Below are 20,929 nucleotides of genomic sequence, written 5' to 3' on the forward strand. Positions count from 1 at the left end.
GAGGAGGAGTAAAAGTACTGTGTGACTGGATTGACTGCTCGTTGAGCAGAGATAAATAAGCAGGCTATAAAGCGGATGAGAACACCAATAACTATAATTATAAATTACCAACATTATTTAAGATGAGGTTACTGATGCGGTGTTACATTAATTTTAAATGTAATTTCTCCTCATATGCTCTCGGTTTGCGCATTTCATGGTCCCCATGGAACGTCTGGCTGTATGCATTGGTGTGTGTGCAACATTTGAAAAAATATATTTAAAAGTTTCTCACTTGACTCTTCCAGAATTCTAATCTACAGTCTCTAATTAGACGTTAAAAAAGTGGGAAATGTTGCAAAATTTTAGGAATGTGTCAGTTCTTATCTGAATTCTCCAGTTTCCTAAGTAGCTTAATAGCTTTCAAAGATACATTAGCAATAAGAGTTTTAATTTTCAAGTTAAGTGGCAATGTTGCAAGTGCAAAAACAACAACTTGAAACATATCTTATAACACAGCATATATACATATATATATATATATATATATATATATATATATATATATATACATATATATATATACATACATACATATGTAATATACATACATATAATATATATATATATAAATAAATAAAATATATATATATATATATACATACATATAATATATATATATATATATATAAAAAAAAAAATATATATATATATATATAGTCTGTGTATGTAAAGGCCTTTTCCTAAGCATTTGGGTCTGAAAATGGTATACTGCCATCTGCTGTGCATCAGCGGTATCGTAACTATGCACAGCTGTAGTTACTCCATGGAACGTTCTTCCATCAAAGCTTTTCTCTTTTATCTTTTAAGAATGCCTGATACAGAAAGCTCAAAGTACAGGTAATCTGTAACGTTTTAACTTTTTATTTTTGAAAAAAACAAAACGATTTGAATTGTGAGAGTAACATAATTTAACATCTTACAAAATGCCCAAATGTTTTTCACAGAGGGCCGTTGGAAAACATTTTGCAGAAAGATTAAGAATAACAGTGTTCACATCTTCGGTGTTTCCTCCAGAGGTCTGCGTGATTATCGTTTCCCAGATAACACTAAACAATGGCAAGGTTATTATTTTGTCGTTTAAAGGGCTCGCACGCCAACAAAGTTGACTTCCGCAGAGGAAAAACAACGGCGAGGAGGTGACAACAAGCTTCATATTACGCTACATGTGACCTCAGTGACTCTACTTTGTTTATGGGATTTGTAGTTTAAAAGTGCTGGTTGAGCGTCGCCTGAGCGGGATGGGAAACTGCAACTCCCACAGTTCTACAGACGAAGACGAAACCTGTCACGTTTGTGCTGCTTTTGTTATTGTTTCTCGGGGTCTCGAAGCCTGAGCAGAAGGGACGCGACTGTCCATCTCTGCTCTTGGTGATTGTGTCATTTTGTACGACATAAAACGCCCCCGATTGAGAAGTGAATGCGGTTAAAGGTGAGGATGATGTTCAAAAGAATGGTCGGCATAAGTGCGCAGATGCGGTTTAGTGTCCATGATGCTTTTATCGTCACGCGCAACACGTTAACTAACTAACAAAGCCGCAATCTTCACCTGACGATTTGAAAGCTTTGTGAAATAGACTTATGTTTTCAGTTAAATTCGGACTGCAAAGTTTGAGCACATGTACCACTCTTGTCGGGCCTCCAGCCTTCCTCCTGTGTAACCTGAACCCCCTCAAGCATGCTGCAAAATGTACATCTGTCACCCGGCTCACGTTGTCGACGCCATCAACTACATTATGTTTTGTGTTCAAACCATGGAAAGTTGAAACTTCATTTGTTATTATGCCTCCTTACTTTGGTTAACGTGAGTATTTATTAGATCAAGGGGAAAATAGCATGCGATGTGTTTAAAACAAAAAACAAAAAAAACAATAAGGTTCATAAAAATGTTGAATAAATTAAAAGCCCATTTGTAAATTTGAAGCAGAATGGGAAAACATGGAGCAAGAATTATTGACATGCACGAGGGGCCTCAGACACCTTGAGGCAATCCCACACGTGGTAATTCTGTACAATAAGCTTGGAACCCTGACCGAAATAGCCCTGGTGATAACATGTCATGTGTCTGAAATACCCCGCTGTCATTGAGCTTTTTAGTTGTGCTGTCCTTGGTAAGAATGCGCTTCCAAAGGAAGAGAGCATATCTTACTCCAACTAGTCACAAGCATGTCAAACTTCACTTGTCTGTTTTTCGATTTGCTCGATGTAACCAGTGTTTCAAACATTGCACTGTGATCCTCCTCCCCTTTGTGTAAACACAGTGCCTTTGTGTTGCATTACCATGGAAACCACAACACTGGTGGAGTTCAGAAACGTGGGCTGCAGTTACTTCCCTCAGAGCAGAGTGGACTGTCACTACACACTAAACTCATTGCACAGCTGGGCCAGCAATGACTGGATTGGGCTCTTCAAGGTACTGTCCATCTGTTACCTTCCACACATTCACAGTACAGTATATGTATGCCACTGCAACATACTCATTTCTCGACAGGTGGGATGGTCATCAGTGAAGGACTACCACACGTTTGTTTGGGCACCAGCTCCCGCCAACTATGAACCGCAAACCCAGGTCAACTGTTGTGCTCAATTCCATGGTACTCGTTTACTCTCCATCAAATCCCACAATTAGACAATACATAAATGTATGAGCGGATGGATGCATTTGAAAACGGCTACTAACATTGAGGTAGAAATGCAGCTGGACAAAAAACAAACCTACCACATTAGAATATTTACCTGACATCTCATTTGGTAAATTAGGACAATCTCATGAGATTACGATACAAAGAAAGCGCTGTATGAAAAGTTCTGCATTCATTTTAAGTTTTGAGGCAGTTGACACAATTCATGCTATGAATAAATAAAAAAAAATTAATGTAATTGCTGCTGTACATTTGACCTTTTATGGTTTCATATTGCTGTTTAAAAAAAAAAATCAACACATTTCTTTGTATTGCATTTCATTATTCAGACTTAACATCCACAAAAGGGTGAATTCAACTTGTCGACCTTCAGGAGGTTTTATCATAATGTAGACTGTGACAAAAGCAGGGCTTGTTTTCTTTCAATTCACACACAACAGAGAGCTGAGACTTAAATCTTGTCAGGGGAATTAAGGTTACATTATGTAGATGTGGCCAGATGTGCAGTAAATGGCTGAATTGAAACATTTGAAAGCTATTGTCATTTTTGTCTTCTTTTTTTTTTAGTGATTGAAATCCTATCTGTTAAATTTGTGATTCAAATCATGTAACACTGATCTTCTTGTAAGCCGGTCAAATTTGTATTACTCTGTTGAGTCTCTGTTGGTGGTTGAATGCCTTTCTTCAGGCAGGACGGTGAGTAATGACAGTGGCCAAGACAATGGCGTGGGGTCCATCCAGTCTGTCAGTGGCCGCTGTTGAGCATGATTCAGTGTGAAGGGCACAGGTACAGCAGATGAGGAGCTGACCTCTGCAGACGTGATTAATCGCAAACCTGAGCATATTGTCGTTGTTACTTTTGATTGAAGGAGTAACAGAAGCGAAGAAACTCCAAGGAAATTGTATGATGTTACTCATCAATGAGAGTCATTTAAAAAGATGTTGCCCCAAATGTGACCCATGTTGGCGCAGTGAATAACAATACAGCTCGTAAATTTGCTGCGTGATTGCCTTGTCTGCTTTCCCATCCGCATCCCCGTTGGTGCATGTGTGTTGTTGCAGGGAATATGCGTAAATTATTCCTCATTAATGTGTTGTAGAATTATATTAGTTCAGCTTACTTTATGGTCTGTAGTTACTTCAGCTGGCGGGACACTGGTCCTATCAGGAGGAAATGCAAACACACATTTAATTCTGTAAAAAAAGAAGGAAATAAAATAAAAGGAAAATACAGAAAACCTGAAATTAGCGTGGATGGACAGACACACTACAGAGCTATGGCTAGATAAATATAGTAGTGATAAAACATGTGGCACAAAATTTGTTTAGTTCTATGTGTCACGATTGATAAGTAGTAGCAACGTGACAAGATTTCCCCAAAAAGTTGAGTCACGTCGGAATGGCCACTTCAACCCGAGTAGGCCTACAACGCGCCACAGTAATCGTTTCTCTTTGATGATAACGTTTTAAAGATTGAGAGAAGCCAACATCGAAATCACTATTATGTCCAGTCCTCGTTGGGCAGTAGAATAGTAGATTCCTGATATTGCTGCAAACTGCCACTATAGATTTTTGGTGCTTGCGGGAATTTTTAAACACTATATTCATCATAGCTAACATTCTCCAGTTTTAGATTTTTTTTTTTCATTAATAGGTAACATATCGTACATAAATTTCAGGCTTTAGGGTATATCAAAATGATGTAAATTGTCATTACTCACTTATGAAATCAAATTTAACAGCTGAATCATAAATTCTGCTGTCACAAAGATAACAATGCTCATTTTGATCATTTAGAAGCTCTCGGTATGATAGTTCCTCAGTTCCTCTCAACTGCAGAACCACACTGTAACCATAATAATAAAAATGTTCAATTAATATGCCTCTGCATGATGCAGTACATTTACCACTATTGAAACTAAAACAAAAAAAGCCGATACACTAGTTAGCATGTAACATGCATCTGCAAATTGTTAAATCCATATGAGAGGGATATTTTAAATTGTACATCATTAGTTGAAAATGTTTAATACAGATGTTGTGGTCAATATACTGACGTAAACTTCTTTTTTTTTTCCTTTCAACTAATTTTTAGCATCCTACCTTCCCAACCTTAGTGCCCAAGAGTATGAATTTGTATACGTCGACGCTAAAGGGGAAGTTTGCTCCAGAAGCTCTAAATTTGCATTTTGCGCCCCCAAACCCCTGGAGGATCTGGTGACCCTTGAGGAAGAGCCACATGGGGGGGAAGAAGCCACAGATATTCTGCTGGTTGTACCTCATGCTGAAGTACTAAAGGTAAAGAAATAAAATGACCGCTACAAAGCTGAGTCGTGAACAGAATCAATGTTTTGAGTGACATCTTCTTTCCTTTTCCTCGTCAGAGCCGACTGCAGGAATGCTTGCGAGAGCAGGCTGAGCTGCTGCAGATGCAAGAGGTAGCAAATGAGGAAAAGGAGAAAGAGAGGGAAGACTTCAACAGAGAGCGGGTTGCCTGGAGCAGAATTCACAGAGAGCTTGATACCGACATCAGCAGGCTGCATGAGGAACTGAAGAGGAGCCAGGAAAAGATGATGGCGATGGCGAGACGGCAGACGGTATATTCATAGACTGGATGCCATATCTAATACGATCCAATACAATAGATCTATGCCTTTCTATTTTATTAAAATCTCAATCAGAGATTTTTTTAAAAATGTAATATGTTTGTAGTTTGCTGTGGTGTAGCTTATGCACTGTGTTATACTAAGAACTGTTTCTAATATTTTGTTTACCTCATTTTTTTAATGATGTATGTGCTGAGATACAGAGACATCCTGTTAATGATGCCTTTGGTCACTTAGGAGGAAATGTCTGTGGGGGAATGTCTTGCACAAGAAAAAAGTGCTTTATTGGAAGTGAGAGAAGCCAACAAATTGCAAATTGAACAACTGGAAGAGGACTTCAAAATGGTGACACAAAGAGCTCTGGAACGAGAGACAGAGTTGGAAAGGTGAGTTGCTATTTATACTTGAAAAAAATTGATTCTTTACCCAAGTATAAATCATTTTAAATGTGTGCAGGCTAAAGGAGAGAGCTAAAAGGACAGCAGCCCAGTTAAAAGAAGAAGAGATTGACAGAAAGATACTGCAGGTGCTTTCTCATAGAAGTACTACAATTAGTGTGTCTTTTTTGTTTTTCTCACATTTCTCCCCTGTATGATCCCCACTTAGACCAAGCTGGAGCAGACGGAGGGTGATCTTCGAAGTTTTTCCAAAGAGTTCCATGATTTGAGGAACTCCCTGGCCCAGAGAGACACCAGTGTTTTGCAACTCCAGAACACCATCAGTACCCTCACGCAGAAACTCACCACAGCCCACAGGAAAGAGGTCTGTGGAAATCAAAATGGGCACAATTGAGAGCAAGTACTTTATGGAAAAATAAAGATACACCTCAGCAGTAATTACTCCGCATGCTGCTCCAGTGCACAAACCAAGGTCTTGAAATGCATGGCCTGTACAGAACTTTCACCTCATCTCCCTTTGGGTTTGTCCAGAAGGATGAGAAGACCTTCCACAATAAATGATCAATGTTGATAAAGTGGCAAACATTTAACATTTATTAGGGGTGTGCCAAAAAATTGCTTGTGTGTGCCTTTATTGGGAGCGCTGTTCATGTTGTACCCGATTTGGCCATTTAGGGGCAGTGTGGTTCCACGCGGTCTGATACACTGTTAAATTGTAGCCACATTAGAGAGTAGAAGGAAAAAGTCACGATCAAGTTATTCTATATAAAGTTATTATATATATATATATAAAATGTATTTTTTTCAGCGTGAAGCCGTTCTTTTGAGTGATAAAAGTGCCGCGTGTAGCATGCTACTTAGTCAGACTGGAGTAGTTCATTACAATTTTTTTAACATCTATAAATTGAAGCAAAAATCATTGTCAATCAAATAATTTTGAAGCAAAAATCGCCCACAATCGAAAATCGATTCTGAATCGAATCGCACACCCAAAAATCTAAATCAAATCGAATCGTGTCAAAGAATCAGTCAAAGATTCCCGCCCCTAATATTTATGCCATCTTCCGCACATCTCACTCAAAACATTTATTCCAAGTCACAACTTTCAACAACAAATTTCGTATCAAATCACTCCCAAGATAGAATTTGGTTATATATGTTTTTGTTGTCAGACATTGAACGAGGCAATGCTGAGTGAGATGAGGAGCCTGCAGGAGCGTCTGGATGCGAGTGAGCGCGCCATGGAGGTCCTGAAGAGCAGTCTAAGTGCAATGGCTGCCGAAAGAGATCGCGGGCAGGCTGAACTGCATCAGGCCCGTCTTCAAGCTGCCCAGCTTACCTTGCAACTTGCAGATTCCAGTCTGACTCTGAGAGAAGGCAGGGCTCAATGGGCTCATGAAAAACAAAGTCTGCAGCACACCTCCGAGGTACGGTAATATAGAATTATTTTTTTGGGGTCTCTTGTTGTTTAATGTTATGATGGGTGTGTGCCGCCCCGACAGAAGGAGCATGAGCAACTAGAAAGTTTTGCTGCCGAGATGCAGACGATAGAGGAAAAGCTTCAGGAGGAGAGGACAGAGAGAGTGAAGCTCGAGGTCGAACTTGGGAGAGAAAAGGATTGCAACAGGGTGAGAAAGATCACAAAGTCAACTAACACGCTCATTCATAAGAACACTCAGCACTCAACATGTGTCACCTGGGAATTTTCTTCTTAACACAATTGCAGTGTTGAAGTTTAAGACAAAACAACTAAGTTAATGTTCAGTCAACACAAGCATAATACAATCGTGTGGAAATTGTTTACAAGATAATATTCATTGAAGTCAACACTTAATTTTACCCAAGTGCATATAAAAGGAGGACACATAAATAAATAAAATCAAATACAAAGACAAGATTATCATAGGCATCCAAACAGCAATGCATTTTCCATAGCGTTGGAGCCTATCCGATTTCGAGCTGGCTTTGGGCAAGAAGTTAGGTACATCAGTCATCTAAACATGTGAAAATTGTTATTTAACAGAAATGGATGACATGTTTTAAACTTCTCATCCTGCATTCACATAGCAACATTTATTTCGCATAACTTTCAAAAGAAACATTTGCAGTCATTCAGACTAGCATCATTAGTTTGTGTACTGTGACTAAAATGTTTTAGGGAGTCTGTAAGAATTTTCACAAAATTGTAAAACACAGGTGTCAAACTCAAGGTCCCGGGGGCCAGATACGGCCCACCACATCATTTTATGTGACCCCGCGAAATCGAATCAAACATGTCAACTTCCATGATGCTTGCTAAAATCTGTATGTAATAAATAACATTGCGATATTGCAAGCATTTGCTTGTTACCAAACCGTCTATTACAGTAACAGTATTACAGGACCAACAGTTGAGCAAACTATTATTCTTGACTTCTGATTTCAAAACTGCTTATCCATCCATTTGTTGTGTACTGCATATGTAATAATATGAGGAGGTACGTTTATATGGTTTCACATGGCCTCATGCGGCCTGTGACAAAAATGAGTACCATACCTGATGTGCGGTAAAAGATCCATGTCGATTTATCAAAACTTTAGACGGGAAGTTGCACACAATTTGTCGGTTTTCGGGGTGTTAGTGTTGAGCCAAAAGGTAGACCTAAGCACAAAGAAGCAGGGAGGCAAAACTGTATCTCTCTCTCTCTCTCTCTCTATCTATATATATATATATATATATATATATATATATATATATATATACACACACACACATACATACATACATACATACAAAAATGGGAAAACAATGTGTGGGAAGAATACTTAATTAACAAAGTTCAAATTAGTGAACGGAAATGGGGAATGGACTCACCACGGCAGTAAACGTGACATGACTAACGAACAGACACAGCCTGTAACGAGCTGGTTGGTAAGCAATAAAAACAGGGCTGATGAGAACAGGTGGAGATGAAAACCTGATGAGAAGACAAGACTTGGAAAAAGGGACACAAGCAAACATGACATAACATGAGAAAGAATAAAAATATGTCCAAGACAAAGTCAACAAAAAAAACAAATAATCTCACGTAATTGGAAACATTTGTAGGAGGATAGTACACAAGCGAAATCACCTGACTTGCCCTGTATTCTTTATGGCATCTGCAGGTCCAACTAAGTGAACTGCGCAGGGAACTCCAAGAGCTGAAGGCCAGCCTGAGGGTTGCCCAGAAGGAGAAGGAGCACCTGTGTTCTGAGAAAAAAGTAACAAGCAGTCCAGTTGCCACAGTTGTTGAATATCCTTAATGCACCGTTTATGTTCTCTTTGTAATCAGCTGATAAGCTCCAGAGGCTACTTAATGGCTTGTATGGATTAACAAATAAATAGCGGTTGTTTTCCCCCTTCTTGAGACTAGTACTCCCATTAAACTGCTACTTCATTCAACTGCAGTCATTATCAGCTTTAAATTTAGTCCAGGTAACAGTTCGTATCACTCTCTAGTTCCCAGTAGCGATATTATTGCTATTAATACACCAATCGATTATTGAATTGGGGCGAATACAGAGACAAGCATACTGTTCTTGCAAATGTCCCAGTTGTTGGGCATCTTTGGTCCGTTGTTGTCTTTTCAGTCGTTATTGTGCGGTGTAAAACGTTTATGGCGTAATATAAATCAGCGGTTTTCAGGGCAGTCAGTGCTGCTGTTAAAATGCCTGCAGAGTTTTGTCGTTACCTAACCGCTATCGCTTTGGCCCGCCACTTGGATGGTGTCGACGGCCAATGTTTTTAAAAACGCCGGTCCGGTTTATGTAAACGCTCATCATGTGCCACAATGGCAGTTGTCGGGAACGTAAAATAAATCTCTCAAATGGAATAATGTTTGACGTGTAGTAGTAGTTGTAAAGTGCGTGTTTACATAACAGCGAAAGGCAGCGTATTGTGTCGCGTGCGTGTCCACTTTATGTGGCAGACATATGGGGGTTATGAGAGCACTAGCGACTGAAGCTGTGATTATGGAAGGCCCGCCCCGCTGTGTGCAATGATGGCTGTATTCCCCACCACCAGGACTTGATGGACTACATCTGTCAGTTGGAGCAAAAGATGGGAACAGCAGCCAGTGCCAAGTGGAGCGCTCCCCCCGCCGCTTCCACAGGTGAATGAAGCCACATTAATCTACCCAACACCCTGCAGATGGGAACAGTAAAAGTGTTAACTTTCATTCAGCGACAACCCTAAATAGCCTTCCAGATTGTCTGACTCGGGCAGCGCTCCGTGCTTGTGTTCCTGTCATCTGTAGGCTGTGCCGACGACGCCTTGTCAGACTTGTCGGAGGATAATGACCCGGAGGCCTCGCAGCCTTTCGGACCGACGAGACCTCTGGGAAAGTACAGCTTGTGCGAGCAGGGACGGCCGAGCCTGTCGCCCTTTACCACCCCTCCGCCCTCCCCGCGGGAGCTGGAGATGAGCGGCGTTGTTATCAGCCAGCCAGCTCCTCTCTCTTTGTCTCACGAGCCCAGATCCTCGTCTCTGGCACTCAGCTCGGATTCGGTGAGACCTTAGAGCTGAACAGCAGTTATGTGTGATAATGAAAATGGCATATGCCACTACACCTGCCAACGCAGCCAGCAGATCATTGAATAAAGATGTCAACCCAGTGAGCAATTATGTGTGAGTTAGTTTGTTAATAACTGTGTGTACGTGCGCATGTGTGTGTGTGTGTGTGTGTGTAGGAGGAAGAACCTGATCCACTTAAACGTGTAAGGAGACACAGCTACGGAGAAGAATTGGCACAGCTTTCTGATAACACAGACACAATGCTAAGGTGAAACACACATGCCAAGTTTAAAATCAATAAGTTGTTGCGGTCCAAAAATGACATTTGATGCCAATTTCATACGTGAAAGTTCACTTACTAAAGTATACCGCTTCATTTCAGTGGCTTGTATACTTCCTTTGGTTTTAGTACCTCCCAAAAAATAAGAGCGTGAATAAAACTAATAGCAATAAGGTAAAATAACTTGCAAATTGTGTGCAAGTGTTATTTGTTGTTTGTAGACATAGCTGCTCAGCTAGATAATAGGCTATATGATAATACATAAAATAAACCATGTGTGCAACAGAAACTTTAAATCTCTTCCTAGTTTGCCTCTAAGCCGAGGTTGTAAATAACCTGCACAGAGCAGACCTCGCAGGAATGTATAAAATAGAATAGAACAGAACCGTGAAGAACAGTTTTAGCAGCTCTTGTTTTAGCATCATAATTATAAAAGATGTTTAATGAACTAGTCGTGTCGATTGCCGGCTAGTTTAACGTGGTTTTAAAAAGTCAAGGTTTCAATGACTGCTTTTCTTAGTTTTTCTGTTTGAGGGGACTTCAGGCAACAGCAATATGATTGGCTGCTTGCAGAGATCACATAATGAGTTGCTTTTTTGATGTTAATGATGAAAGGCCAGCCACTGTTTTTTCCCCTCTACTTAACTGAGCAAAGAGGGGAGGGGTGAGCAGTTGTAGGGAGAGGAAGGAGACGACAAGAGAAACTGCTAATTCCAGCATTCTTACGGATGCCTTTGTGCTATGTCGACAACTGTTCGCTCTAAAAAAAAAAATGCTTACCAATAAGAAGAATTTAAACAAAAACAATTATAAACAACATATTTATGACTTAACACGGTACACAGTAAAATGTTAAATGTTATAAGTGTCCCAAAGACGTATTTATACGTTTTTGTGTTGTTTTTTATGCTCGAGCATACAGAAGGCTTTGATGCAGCCTCTGAACTGAGGAGTAAGGTTGAAGAAATGGTAGTTATTACAAAAACGGCCAGCCGGTGGCAGCAGAGCAAAAGAGATAAACCAGGACCAAGTTTAAAAAAACAAATAGATTTGTGAATAATGATGAAACTTAGCTATATTCTAATGCTAATTACTGCAAAATGGAAACAGATACAATATACTTTTTTTCCCCTGATGAAATAAGAGACTTTAATCTTTCTTTTGGTAGATTTTATGTTTTTATATCAATAGAACACAATATTCTGTGGGCATAACATTATAAAACAAACATATTAGATGCAGAAACAATAAAGCACAAATGATATGAATGAAACTATAGTATTATCAATTGTAAGTATAGGTCAATAAATGAACAGCATAATGAGTATAAAAAGTTATCTTGGGCTATGATCACACTAAAGCTCAATTTAGATTTTTTTTGTGATGATATGCGACGTGTATCAGATTTTATACTGACTTTGTTTTATTTATTTATTTATTTTTTTAAATCTGTTATGACCTATATGTTACCAAAGCCCAGCATGCACTCTGGGCGGGCAGGGGAGCATAAATTGGACATTTGTGGTGATAGTAGTAATTCATCCACACAGACGGTTCATTAATTATGCAGAGCAATGACGTCGCCATGATTAAGGCAAGCTGCATCATATCCCCCAAATATTTCTACCTCCTCCCAACTCGCTCCTTTGTCAATATGTTAAGATGAGCCCCCACACGTGGGATCCTATCTAACTGTGCCATGTGACGTTGTGCGCATGAGTGTCACATCACGGACGCATTTCCTTTACATTAGAAGCCATATTTTGTTTTTGTAAAGTGAACCAGTAGTAAAAAGAGCAGATTTAACAAAAAATCATTTTGCCCAGCAGTGTGACCGAACGGAGCCTTAAAGAGATACTTGACTCATTGAGCCAGTTAATATTTTGTTCAGAATGAATTTGGTAACTTCATTCATTTTCTTGTACAATTAATACCTTAAAATAGATGAAGATGACATAACCTGTGCTGAGGAAGTGGGTAATGACCAATCACGGCTCAGTTTGCTGACCAAACCCAGAAAACAGGTGAGCCATGATTGGACATTACCTACTTCCTCAGCACAGGTGATGGCATCTTCAGTCGACAACAAGTGGAAAAAATTGTTTTTAAAGTTATTAATTGTATAAAAAAAATAATGAAGTTATCAAATTAAAACTGGGCAAAATATTAACTTTTTACTGCTGAAAATGGCTCAATGAGTCAAGTATCCCTTTAATTTCTAAATAAGATCGTGACAGCTGTAATTGATCCGGTGAGAATTGTGTTTTTGGTGAACCAGCTGACTAACTACTTTGAAAGACTCAAATTAAAACTATGCTTTTAAACATATAGATATTCCCCTATGCAGTGGACATTTAAGATGTATAGTAGATCTTTCAAAAAAAAACTACACTCCCTTTTAAATGCCGGGTATTTGCAATATCAAAAAATTTAATTAATTAATTCAATTTCAAAACTTTTCCCACCATTTTAACTTGTATATGTAATGTGGTGTGCATATCATCTTATAACTGGTGGTGTGGTTGCATTCAGAATTATCCAGTCACATTCAAACTCAGGTTAAATGGGAGTTCGCACACATTTGCCATGATTTAAAGTGCCTCGAATTAACCCCAAATTAAGTTCAGATGTTCTGTTTTAGTGGGCTTTTCATGTCATTGTGGTCTTCCCGTCTTACAGCACAAGACAGGGTCTGCAGAGAGCTTCCTTGGCATGAGAGGGCTCTCATTGTTCAACTTCATGAGTTAGTTACAAAAGAATCCCAAGGCATTATATCCTGTGGGAACACAGTAAAAACAGTCATCATCAAGTGGAGAAAAGATGGCGTAACAGTGACATTACCATTGACAGATCATGGGCCCTTAGTCAAAGTGGAGGGAATTATGAATAGTTTCAAATAACAGTGTTGGCACAAAGCCTTACGGTCTCAGAATGTCAGCAAAAGCTTAGTAGACAATCTCAACTTTATTTGGGCATAATCAGAGGCACTTGAAATGGTGGCAGGCGCCGAACAGCACTTTTTGTATCTTAACAATGCTGCAGCGATGTCAGGGATTTACATCACAACTGAGATTGTTGTACGTTACGATTACTCACTCACCAGCCTCCACACTCTTGCATTGTTGGAGGTATTTGATGTCGCCCGTTATGCGAGTATTTAGGCGTTATAGGCTCTAAAGCAGAAATGACTGAGAAAACATACAGTATACTGTCTGAAGTAGAAAAGCTTCAAGGTCATCCTGCATTGGCCTCCCGGTGAAGGCCAAGGTCAGACACAAACGCTACAAATGGAGCACAATTGAAGATTTAAAGTGAAGGAATTTAGATGTGCATTATTGACGCCATATTAAAATGAACAGTTCTTTTGAACAAGCCTACAAATTTGCCCCCTGTCACGGTGGCTGATTTAAACATGAGCAATGCATCACACTTTATGAGCCCGCCACTTGATTTGTGTGTACAACCTCACTCTGCAAAGTAATTAGTGAACCCAGCCAGCGGGAAGATGCAGCCGAGTAAAAAGTAACATATTTCTCCTTGAAATATAGCGAAGCAAAAGAATAAAGAATCCCAAAATGATGGAATTAAGTGCCTCCACTAAATTGTACCTCACACATCTGGCCTCACACAAAAAAATGACTTCTTCAATGAATCCTGAGCTCACTAATGCACACAGACAAAACGCCAGCAATTATTTATGGTGACAGGGTGAGTATGGCCGGAAGATGAAAGTTTTGAATATGTGCTCGTAAAAGAAGTTGAGGCGGGGGGGGTGAGACAGTGGAGGGGGGGCTTGGGAGGGCCGAGATGGGAGGACAAGGGGACAGATAAGTTGACAGCAGGCCGTAGCAATGATTTACCTGCGGGGGTGTAGCGCCGTCACGGGCCAATTTTCAGCATCATTAAAGCCCTCGCTCTCCCTCTCAGGCACTCCCTCCGTCTAACCTTTTGCAACCACACTGTGCGTTTCTCTCACTTTTGCACACTCTGCTCTGTGTCCCCACCCCCCGCCCCTTCCCACCAGTGATCTGTCCAACATGTCGTCATGGTAACCAGCGGAGCGGCCATCCCACACGTGAGAAGCAGCAGCTCCTTTTTGCTCTTCCATAATTTCTCCACAGACTTGATGTCAATATGCAATTTTTTTGTTCTCTTTTTTTTGGGGGGGGGGGGGGAGAAAAAAAAACGATCAACCCGACGTTTATGATCGGCATAAGATGCTGGCCCAGGTGGAGCGTGCGTTTAGGCTCCGCTTCGCAGGTTGTAGCCCAATGCTTCCAGTTGAATCATTGCTACGTCGAGAGCTTTACGGCGGATGTTATGTCGTTTTTATGACATTTGTGATTAGGAGTCATGACAGGCACCGTAATTATGATGTTTTGTGCAGGGCCGGGCCCCGCTGAAAATCATGGCAAAGCTCCCTCGCAAGCATTAAATTCTCCCCATCGCAGCTTTGAATGCGATTCATGACAGCATAAAGCATTGATACAGCATCGCGCTCGAATTATTTTGCAGTAAGCCAACGCTATGGTGTTATATTGCTCCTCCATTTACTCCTGGACTAAGATTTTAAAATGCACTTTCTTAGAAACGTTAGCAGGTGATGAGCACGCAGTAAAAATTTAGAGTCGCCGAGGTGCTCAAAGATGTTTTTGCAATCAAACGCTCGTTGAACAGATTGAAGTTGACAGAAACTTTGTATTAATAATATTCTAACTTGGATGCCTTCGTTTTAGACCAGCTGAACTAGCATTTACTTGCTGCTCGCAGGAAGGCTTTAATACATTCTTCTACTCTTAATTCACATTCACACAGCTCTAAATTTGTGCATAAATAATTGAAGAGCAGTTTTATGAAAGAAAATCTTTATAGATACCGATATCATCACGTGCTGTCAGTTCGTATCCTGAGGCCTGTGGCAAGATACTGCCGAGTAGAAATTGCTGCCTAGTAAAAATTGCTGCCTAGCTTTACATCAATACTGTATGCATTTTTTAGATGTTCTATTTGTAATATAGTCCAGTTGTTCTGCAGTTAAGCTAAATTTGGCTGATTTCAAAGAAGTTGCCACGCTTGGCGATGAAACCTTGATAAATTGATATGCTAATTTTGCACCTTATTTTTACTATAATAAGGTTTTTAAAGTAACTTTTTTTAAGTTAATGCATGGATTAGGGATGGGTAGATTGAATCATTATTCAACTCAATGATTTTTGAGAATTTGCTTGAGTGTGTGGAATTGTTGATGAGCCACATCTTGAAGCAATCCGCTATTTGTGGAACGTCACGTGACCAAATCTGGAAAACAGGTTTTTATGTTTATGCTGCAATAACTAGCATAACCACAGGCTGATGGTTTGAAGCTGAACTTGCTTGCTAAAATGTAGTTTTCTTTACAACTGTTGTCTTTGGACAAAAGTTAAATACATGTATATCATTTATTTACACAAATAAATATGTAAACACAAAGCCTAAACATCAGATATTGTCATCTTGTGCAAATCAAGACATTTGAAGTTCCTACAAGGTGTGTTGTCCTGGTGTCCTTCTATAGGGTTCCGCCATGGCGAAAGGAACAGCTTCACCAAAGCAAAAGTTTGTTGTACATATACCGAATTGGGGCAAAATGAAATGCAATACCTGGCTGCAACCAGCAGAGGTGCTGTTCAGACTCAACTAATTTTAATTGTCCGTTCTGAGAAATATGAGCTACATTGCACACTGTTCAGAAAATTCAGAGAGAAATTCCGACTGATCAAGTAATTGATCATTACTTTCCCCCTTTGTCAACCAAGGAAATGTAGCTAAATGCCCATCCCTAATATGTATACCTAAAGTGCATTTTAATCTTTATCTTGATCCTGACATGTGTGTTGTGTTTACTTATGTCTACACTAGTTTTTTTGGACTTTGTCAAGATTTTCTATCAAGATCAGTTTTATTGTAAGGGAAGAATGTCAGTTTATTGAAGTGAAGCTAGAAGGGAAATGGATTAATAATGTGCAAAAGAAATGGATTTTAATGTTTAATCTTCTTCTGTGGGATTATTGAAAAAGTCGTAACTGAGCCGTTTTAGTAGGCCAATCTCTCACTGTCCGTGTGTTCATCCTTTGTTTGAAATGGTTTTAAAAGCACACTACATGTATCTTGTTATGTGTTTATAATGCAACTTTTAAAGTTTTTTAAACTATTTCTTGGTGGTCACTACAGAAGGCCGTCACAACGCAATAAAGCACCAATAGTTAGGGTTTGTTTTGGAATTTGTGTTCATGCCGCCATGTATTTTCTTTCTATCAGCCATGTAACAGGTTTTAGGCTGGGGTTCTTGTATAATAAAACGGTTTATGTATCCATTATTGGGCGTAATGTGTCTTATTCTGGCCAAAGATCATGGCAATATTTGGATCCTGGCGTGACATTTCACCGGCAATTAACTGTGCCATTTCTTCTCTCACCGCTGCTACATTCCCTTCTGGCTCATTGTCTGCTTCAAACACACTTCTCATTCAAGGTGTGTGTGTGTCTGTGTCTGCGTGTCTGTGTGTGGGGGTTCTCCCTTGGCCCCCTCCCTGAGGCTCCACCACTTTCCCCTCTCAGGGCCGAGCTGCTCCTCATCGTCATCTTCATCCTCACGCCTCGCTGCTCCACTTGACGGTCGCCTCCTTTTTTTTTTTTTTTTTTTTTTTTTTTTGAATTTCTTCTCAAGCACACTCCCTTCGTCTTGAGTGTGGGGTGACGATAGCTAATTATAAAATCAATGATGCCGGGCTGCCTAGTTTACAGCCCCCTCTAAAACCTTAACTGGGAAATCACTGTGGGATTGATGACTCCCTCACTCTTTATCTCTTTTAATTAGAAATGTAAAAGATATGAAAGAGCCAGAGGCCAGAACACATCTCCGAGTTTTTTATGATCCCGCCTCCTCCTGCCCAAATCACCTCTTCCCTCTACCTGGGCCTTGTTTATTTCCTCTTACTTCATTTTCCTCCCTGCTGGCACACCCTCCATCCTCACGCTCCTCGCCAGCCGCTTCTCCATCACTTGTTCCATTACCCTTTCTTTAAGATGGCCCGCGCTCACACACACACACACGCACACGGGGGAAGGCGTTAAATTTATGGTCTTTGCACTTGAGAGCGTTCCTCACCTTCCCCTCACCTCTCCTCTCTTTTCCCTTGACTGAGCCGCAACCCTCGGCGCGTTCGCCGCATGTGTAACAAATGAGGAGCACGTCCTTTCTGTCTGCTCTGACCCAAGCAGGAGCTGTAAAATGATGTCGCGTCACACGTAACGACCCCTGCTGCCACATGAGTGCAGTCGACATATTGTATGACTCACACGTCTCTGTCTTGTATACGGCGTTGTTTCGGTAAGTGTCTTCATATCGCATCAAGTTGCGGTCACACCTTCGGTCTGGGACTTTATTGGGGTCAAAGGTCAAAACATTCCTCTCGTAATATTTGACTTCAGTGAGCTTTATCAGTCAACTACTTATCTGATATTGCTTGTGGTTGATTTTGTTCTATTACCAACCAATGGGATAAACGAACCAAAATTTGGAGGCCAGTAATATGTAAAAATAATAAACCCACAGGGACGAATCTATGGAATCCCTTGTGAAAAAATATCAAATTGACCAAATTTGGATGTGAATGCCTCTCCCCCGAGAAATGATTTCACCAAGAATATGCTAACGTAAACACTGCTGTAGCCAAAAACATTCAAGTTTTAAGTGTCAAAAATGTTTGGGCCAAAGAATGGCAATATAATGTAAGATAACATGAAAGTGATTGGACAGTTCCCACCAAACTGAGATGCAAATTTATAATCCCTACTTCACAGCCAACCATGTTACTTAACTCATTCACTGCCACTAGTAACAAGTATACTTGTCGTCAATTACGCTTTTTCAACAAGATGGGAGGAGGAGTGTCTGACGCTACTCCACTGTGAATGTCAAACTTGGAAGCAACTTAACTGATGCACAACCGCCAGTAGATGGCATCGATGCCCCATTTTAGACATGAGATTAGCACTGTCTGAGTCCGCGGGGAAAAACAGCTACATTTTGTGCAGTCTGTGTTTACTACTGCTGATTATAAAATTTTATTGATTATTATTATTATTATTATTATTATTATTATTATTATTACTATTACTATTACAATAACGTGACACAAAGAAAACACACCTTCTCACCATGACGTTACACGTACTTCCGGAGCCACCAGTAGAGAAATCCTCTGTCGTTTGACCAAAACAGAGCGAGTAAGAAAAACTCGGTACAGTACATTGCGTGAATGCTCATTTTTAGGCTTCGTCCCCATAACTAGTTTGAACGCATGAAGTATGCGTTGAAAAGAAGATGTGTCAGGATAGGAAATCAGAAAGCCTGGGTGGGGGGGGGGGGGGGTGAGTGTACGACGACACCTACACTAATGCTTTTAGTGGTAAAGACTTCACAGCAGCGCTGCAGTGCCATGGCGCAAAGATCGAGACAGACAAGGTTATTAATAATGTAACATTTTCTTGCTAATTTGCATTTTCATGTATTTACATTTGGCTAGTATTTATTATTTAGATATTATATTTATTACTATTGCTTACCAATTACGTAACCACAAAGCTCGATGTAATGCCTGCTGACAATACAGTACATCCGACATACCCTTATCAATTTTAGCAATACAGTACAGCGTACATTCAAAAATGTCACATTCTCAGATGTCTTGAAAAGGTGAGCTTTTTACTTCATTCTGCATTAGTTAACATTGTGTTAAATAAGTGCAGTTTTCACTGGGCTAAGTCTTTGGAACGTATTGGTAAAACGTAGGCTAAATGCTAAAAACTTTTAAAAAATTTGCCATAATGCCTCGGTGTATTGACTTGGGCCTGTACAATTGTGGCATTATGGGGAAAAAAAGCTATGTTTTTAGCATTTGGCCTACATTTTACCATTACAGTACGTTCGATTCGAATGACTTTATCAATACGCTCGAATGACTTTGCAGTACATTCGAATGACATATGTCAGTCCTAACTGTTTAGTCCACATTGTCATTTCCACGCTTTCATATAAGTAAATATACATATAAAGTATACTATATTATACTTCAATTATTAATTTCTTCTCAATGCCAAATGCGTATGAAACTTTTCCTTTCATCAGGTCATCATCATCACATATTCACTGTACAGTATTGTGATACGGTCACTGGCAAAATTTGGAAAGTTACTCCACTTATTTCATTGACCCTTATGTCACAATGTTTGCTGGTCAAGCATCACTGTTATCACTAAGGTCCTATGAAGCTTAACACATTTGATGTTACAGAAGATGAGGGGCAGCATGGTGCCCAGGTGGTTAACTTCGCTAAGTCTTTGGAACGTACTGTTGAACGTATTGGTAAAACGTAAGCTAAATGCTAAAAACTTTTTTAACCCTGGAGAACCCACAGGGTCAAATTTGGCCCCTATAAATTCTGCTACTCAAATAACAAAGACCTTCTTCTTTTTTTTTACAAATTTAACTTCAAAAGTCCAGAGTGCCACTTCTGACCCCTGCATGGGGCCATCATCCTCCCCCTCATTCCCGCCACCACCAAGATTTGTTCGAGTTTATCAGAGTGCAGATGTCCGTTTTGACCAAATCGGTCATTGGCCTGTCAAGGAGGAAAATCGCCGTCGATGTGCTGTGTGCAAGGACCTCAAGACTGAAATGCACTGTGAAAAATGTGCAGTACCTCTCTGCTTTAACAAAAAAAGAAATTGTTTCAAAGACTATCACAATGTCTAGTGTGAGTTCTGACAGATTTTTGGATAAGAAAGACCAATGGTGGGGTTTTTTTCAGCAGTGATTTTGTCCCTGTGTTCTTGTTTCCATTGGCCAAAGTGTGTTTGTACATCCAGTTCTAAAATGCAACAAATAAAACAAAAGAATTATATTGTTCAATGTAGCTGTGTATTTGATTGATTATTTTCTTAAATTCTAAATAGTTTACTGACAGTTTTTATTATTCTGATTTTTTGAAATGATACCCCTAACTAAATCCCAAAGGGTCAAATTTCGCCCTAATCCTAAATTAGGGAATAAAGGGTTAAAATTGAAAAAACATATATTTTGGTGTTCAGTGAATTTATAGCAGTCATTTAATGTATACTTCATAATTTTCCAAAGAAGAAAAGGGTTCTTGGGTTCTCCAGGGTTAAAATTTGCCACAATGCCTCGGTGTATTGACTTGGGCCTGTACAATTGTACACATTGTTTGCGAGGTCCCGGATTTGAATCTCGGCCAAGGCCTTCAGTGTTCTCCCTCTGCCTGTGAGGGTTTCCCCCTCATACTCCGGCTTACTCCTCTTCCAAAAACAAACATGTCAGGTTCATTAAATATGACTAATTAATTGGGACAACGGTGCAGCCATTTAAACAG

General features: G+C 39.8%; 1 protein-coding gene across 2 annotated transcripts; it reads left to right on the forward strand.

Annotated features, from left to right (window-relative positions):
- Positions 1-777: 777 nt before the first annotated feature.
- On the forward strand, positions 778-16,853 carry calcoco1a (calcium binding and coiled-coil domain 1a). Of its 2 annotated transcripts, none has more exons than XM_086069471.1 (15): positions 778-879; positions 2,301-2,452; positions 2,531-2,633; positions 4,777-4,979; positions 5,066-5,278; positions 5,525-5,673; positions 5,744-5,813; positions 5,894-6,049; positions 6,858-7,112; positions 7,188-7,313; positions 8,833-8,928; positions 9,731-9,818; positions 9,963-10,213; positions 10,396-10,487; positions 14,524-16,853. In XM_086069471.1, the coding sequence occupies exons 2-15, from the start codon at positions 2,321-2,323 to the stop codon at positions 14,549-14,551; spliced, it is 1,962 nt and encodes a 653-aa protein (XP_085925597.1). In that variant the 5' UTR covers positions 778-879; positions 2,301-2,320; the 3' UTR covers positions 14,552-16,853. The 2 variants fall into 2 exon arrangements, with proteins under 2 accessions (XP_085925597.1, XP_085925596.1); XM_086069470.1 differs by lacking the exon at positions 778-879 and adding an exon at positions 1,323-1,471.
- Positions 16,854-20,929: the final 4,076 nt, after the last annotated feature.

Source organism: Leptonotus elevatus, chromosome 2 (assembly GCF_054856555.1).
Source record: "Leptonotus elevatus isolate MCC_2025b chromosome 2, RoL_Lele_1.0, whole genome shotgun sequence".
Classification (NCBI taxonomy): domain Eukaryota; kingdom Metazoa; phylum Chordata; class Actinopteri; order Syngnathiformes; family Syngnathidae; genus Leptonotus; species Leptonotus elevatus.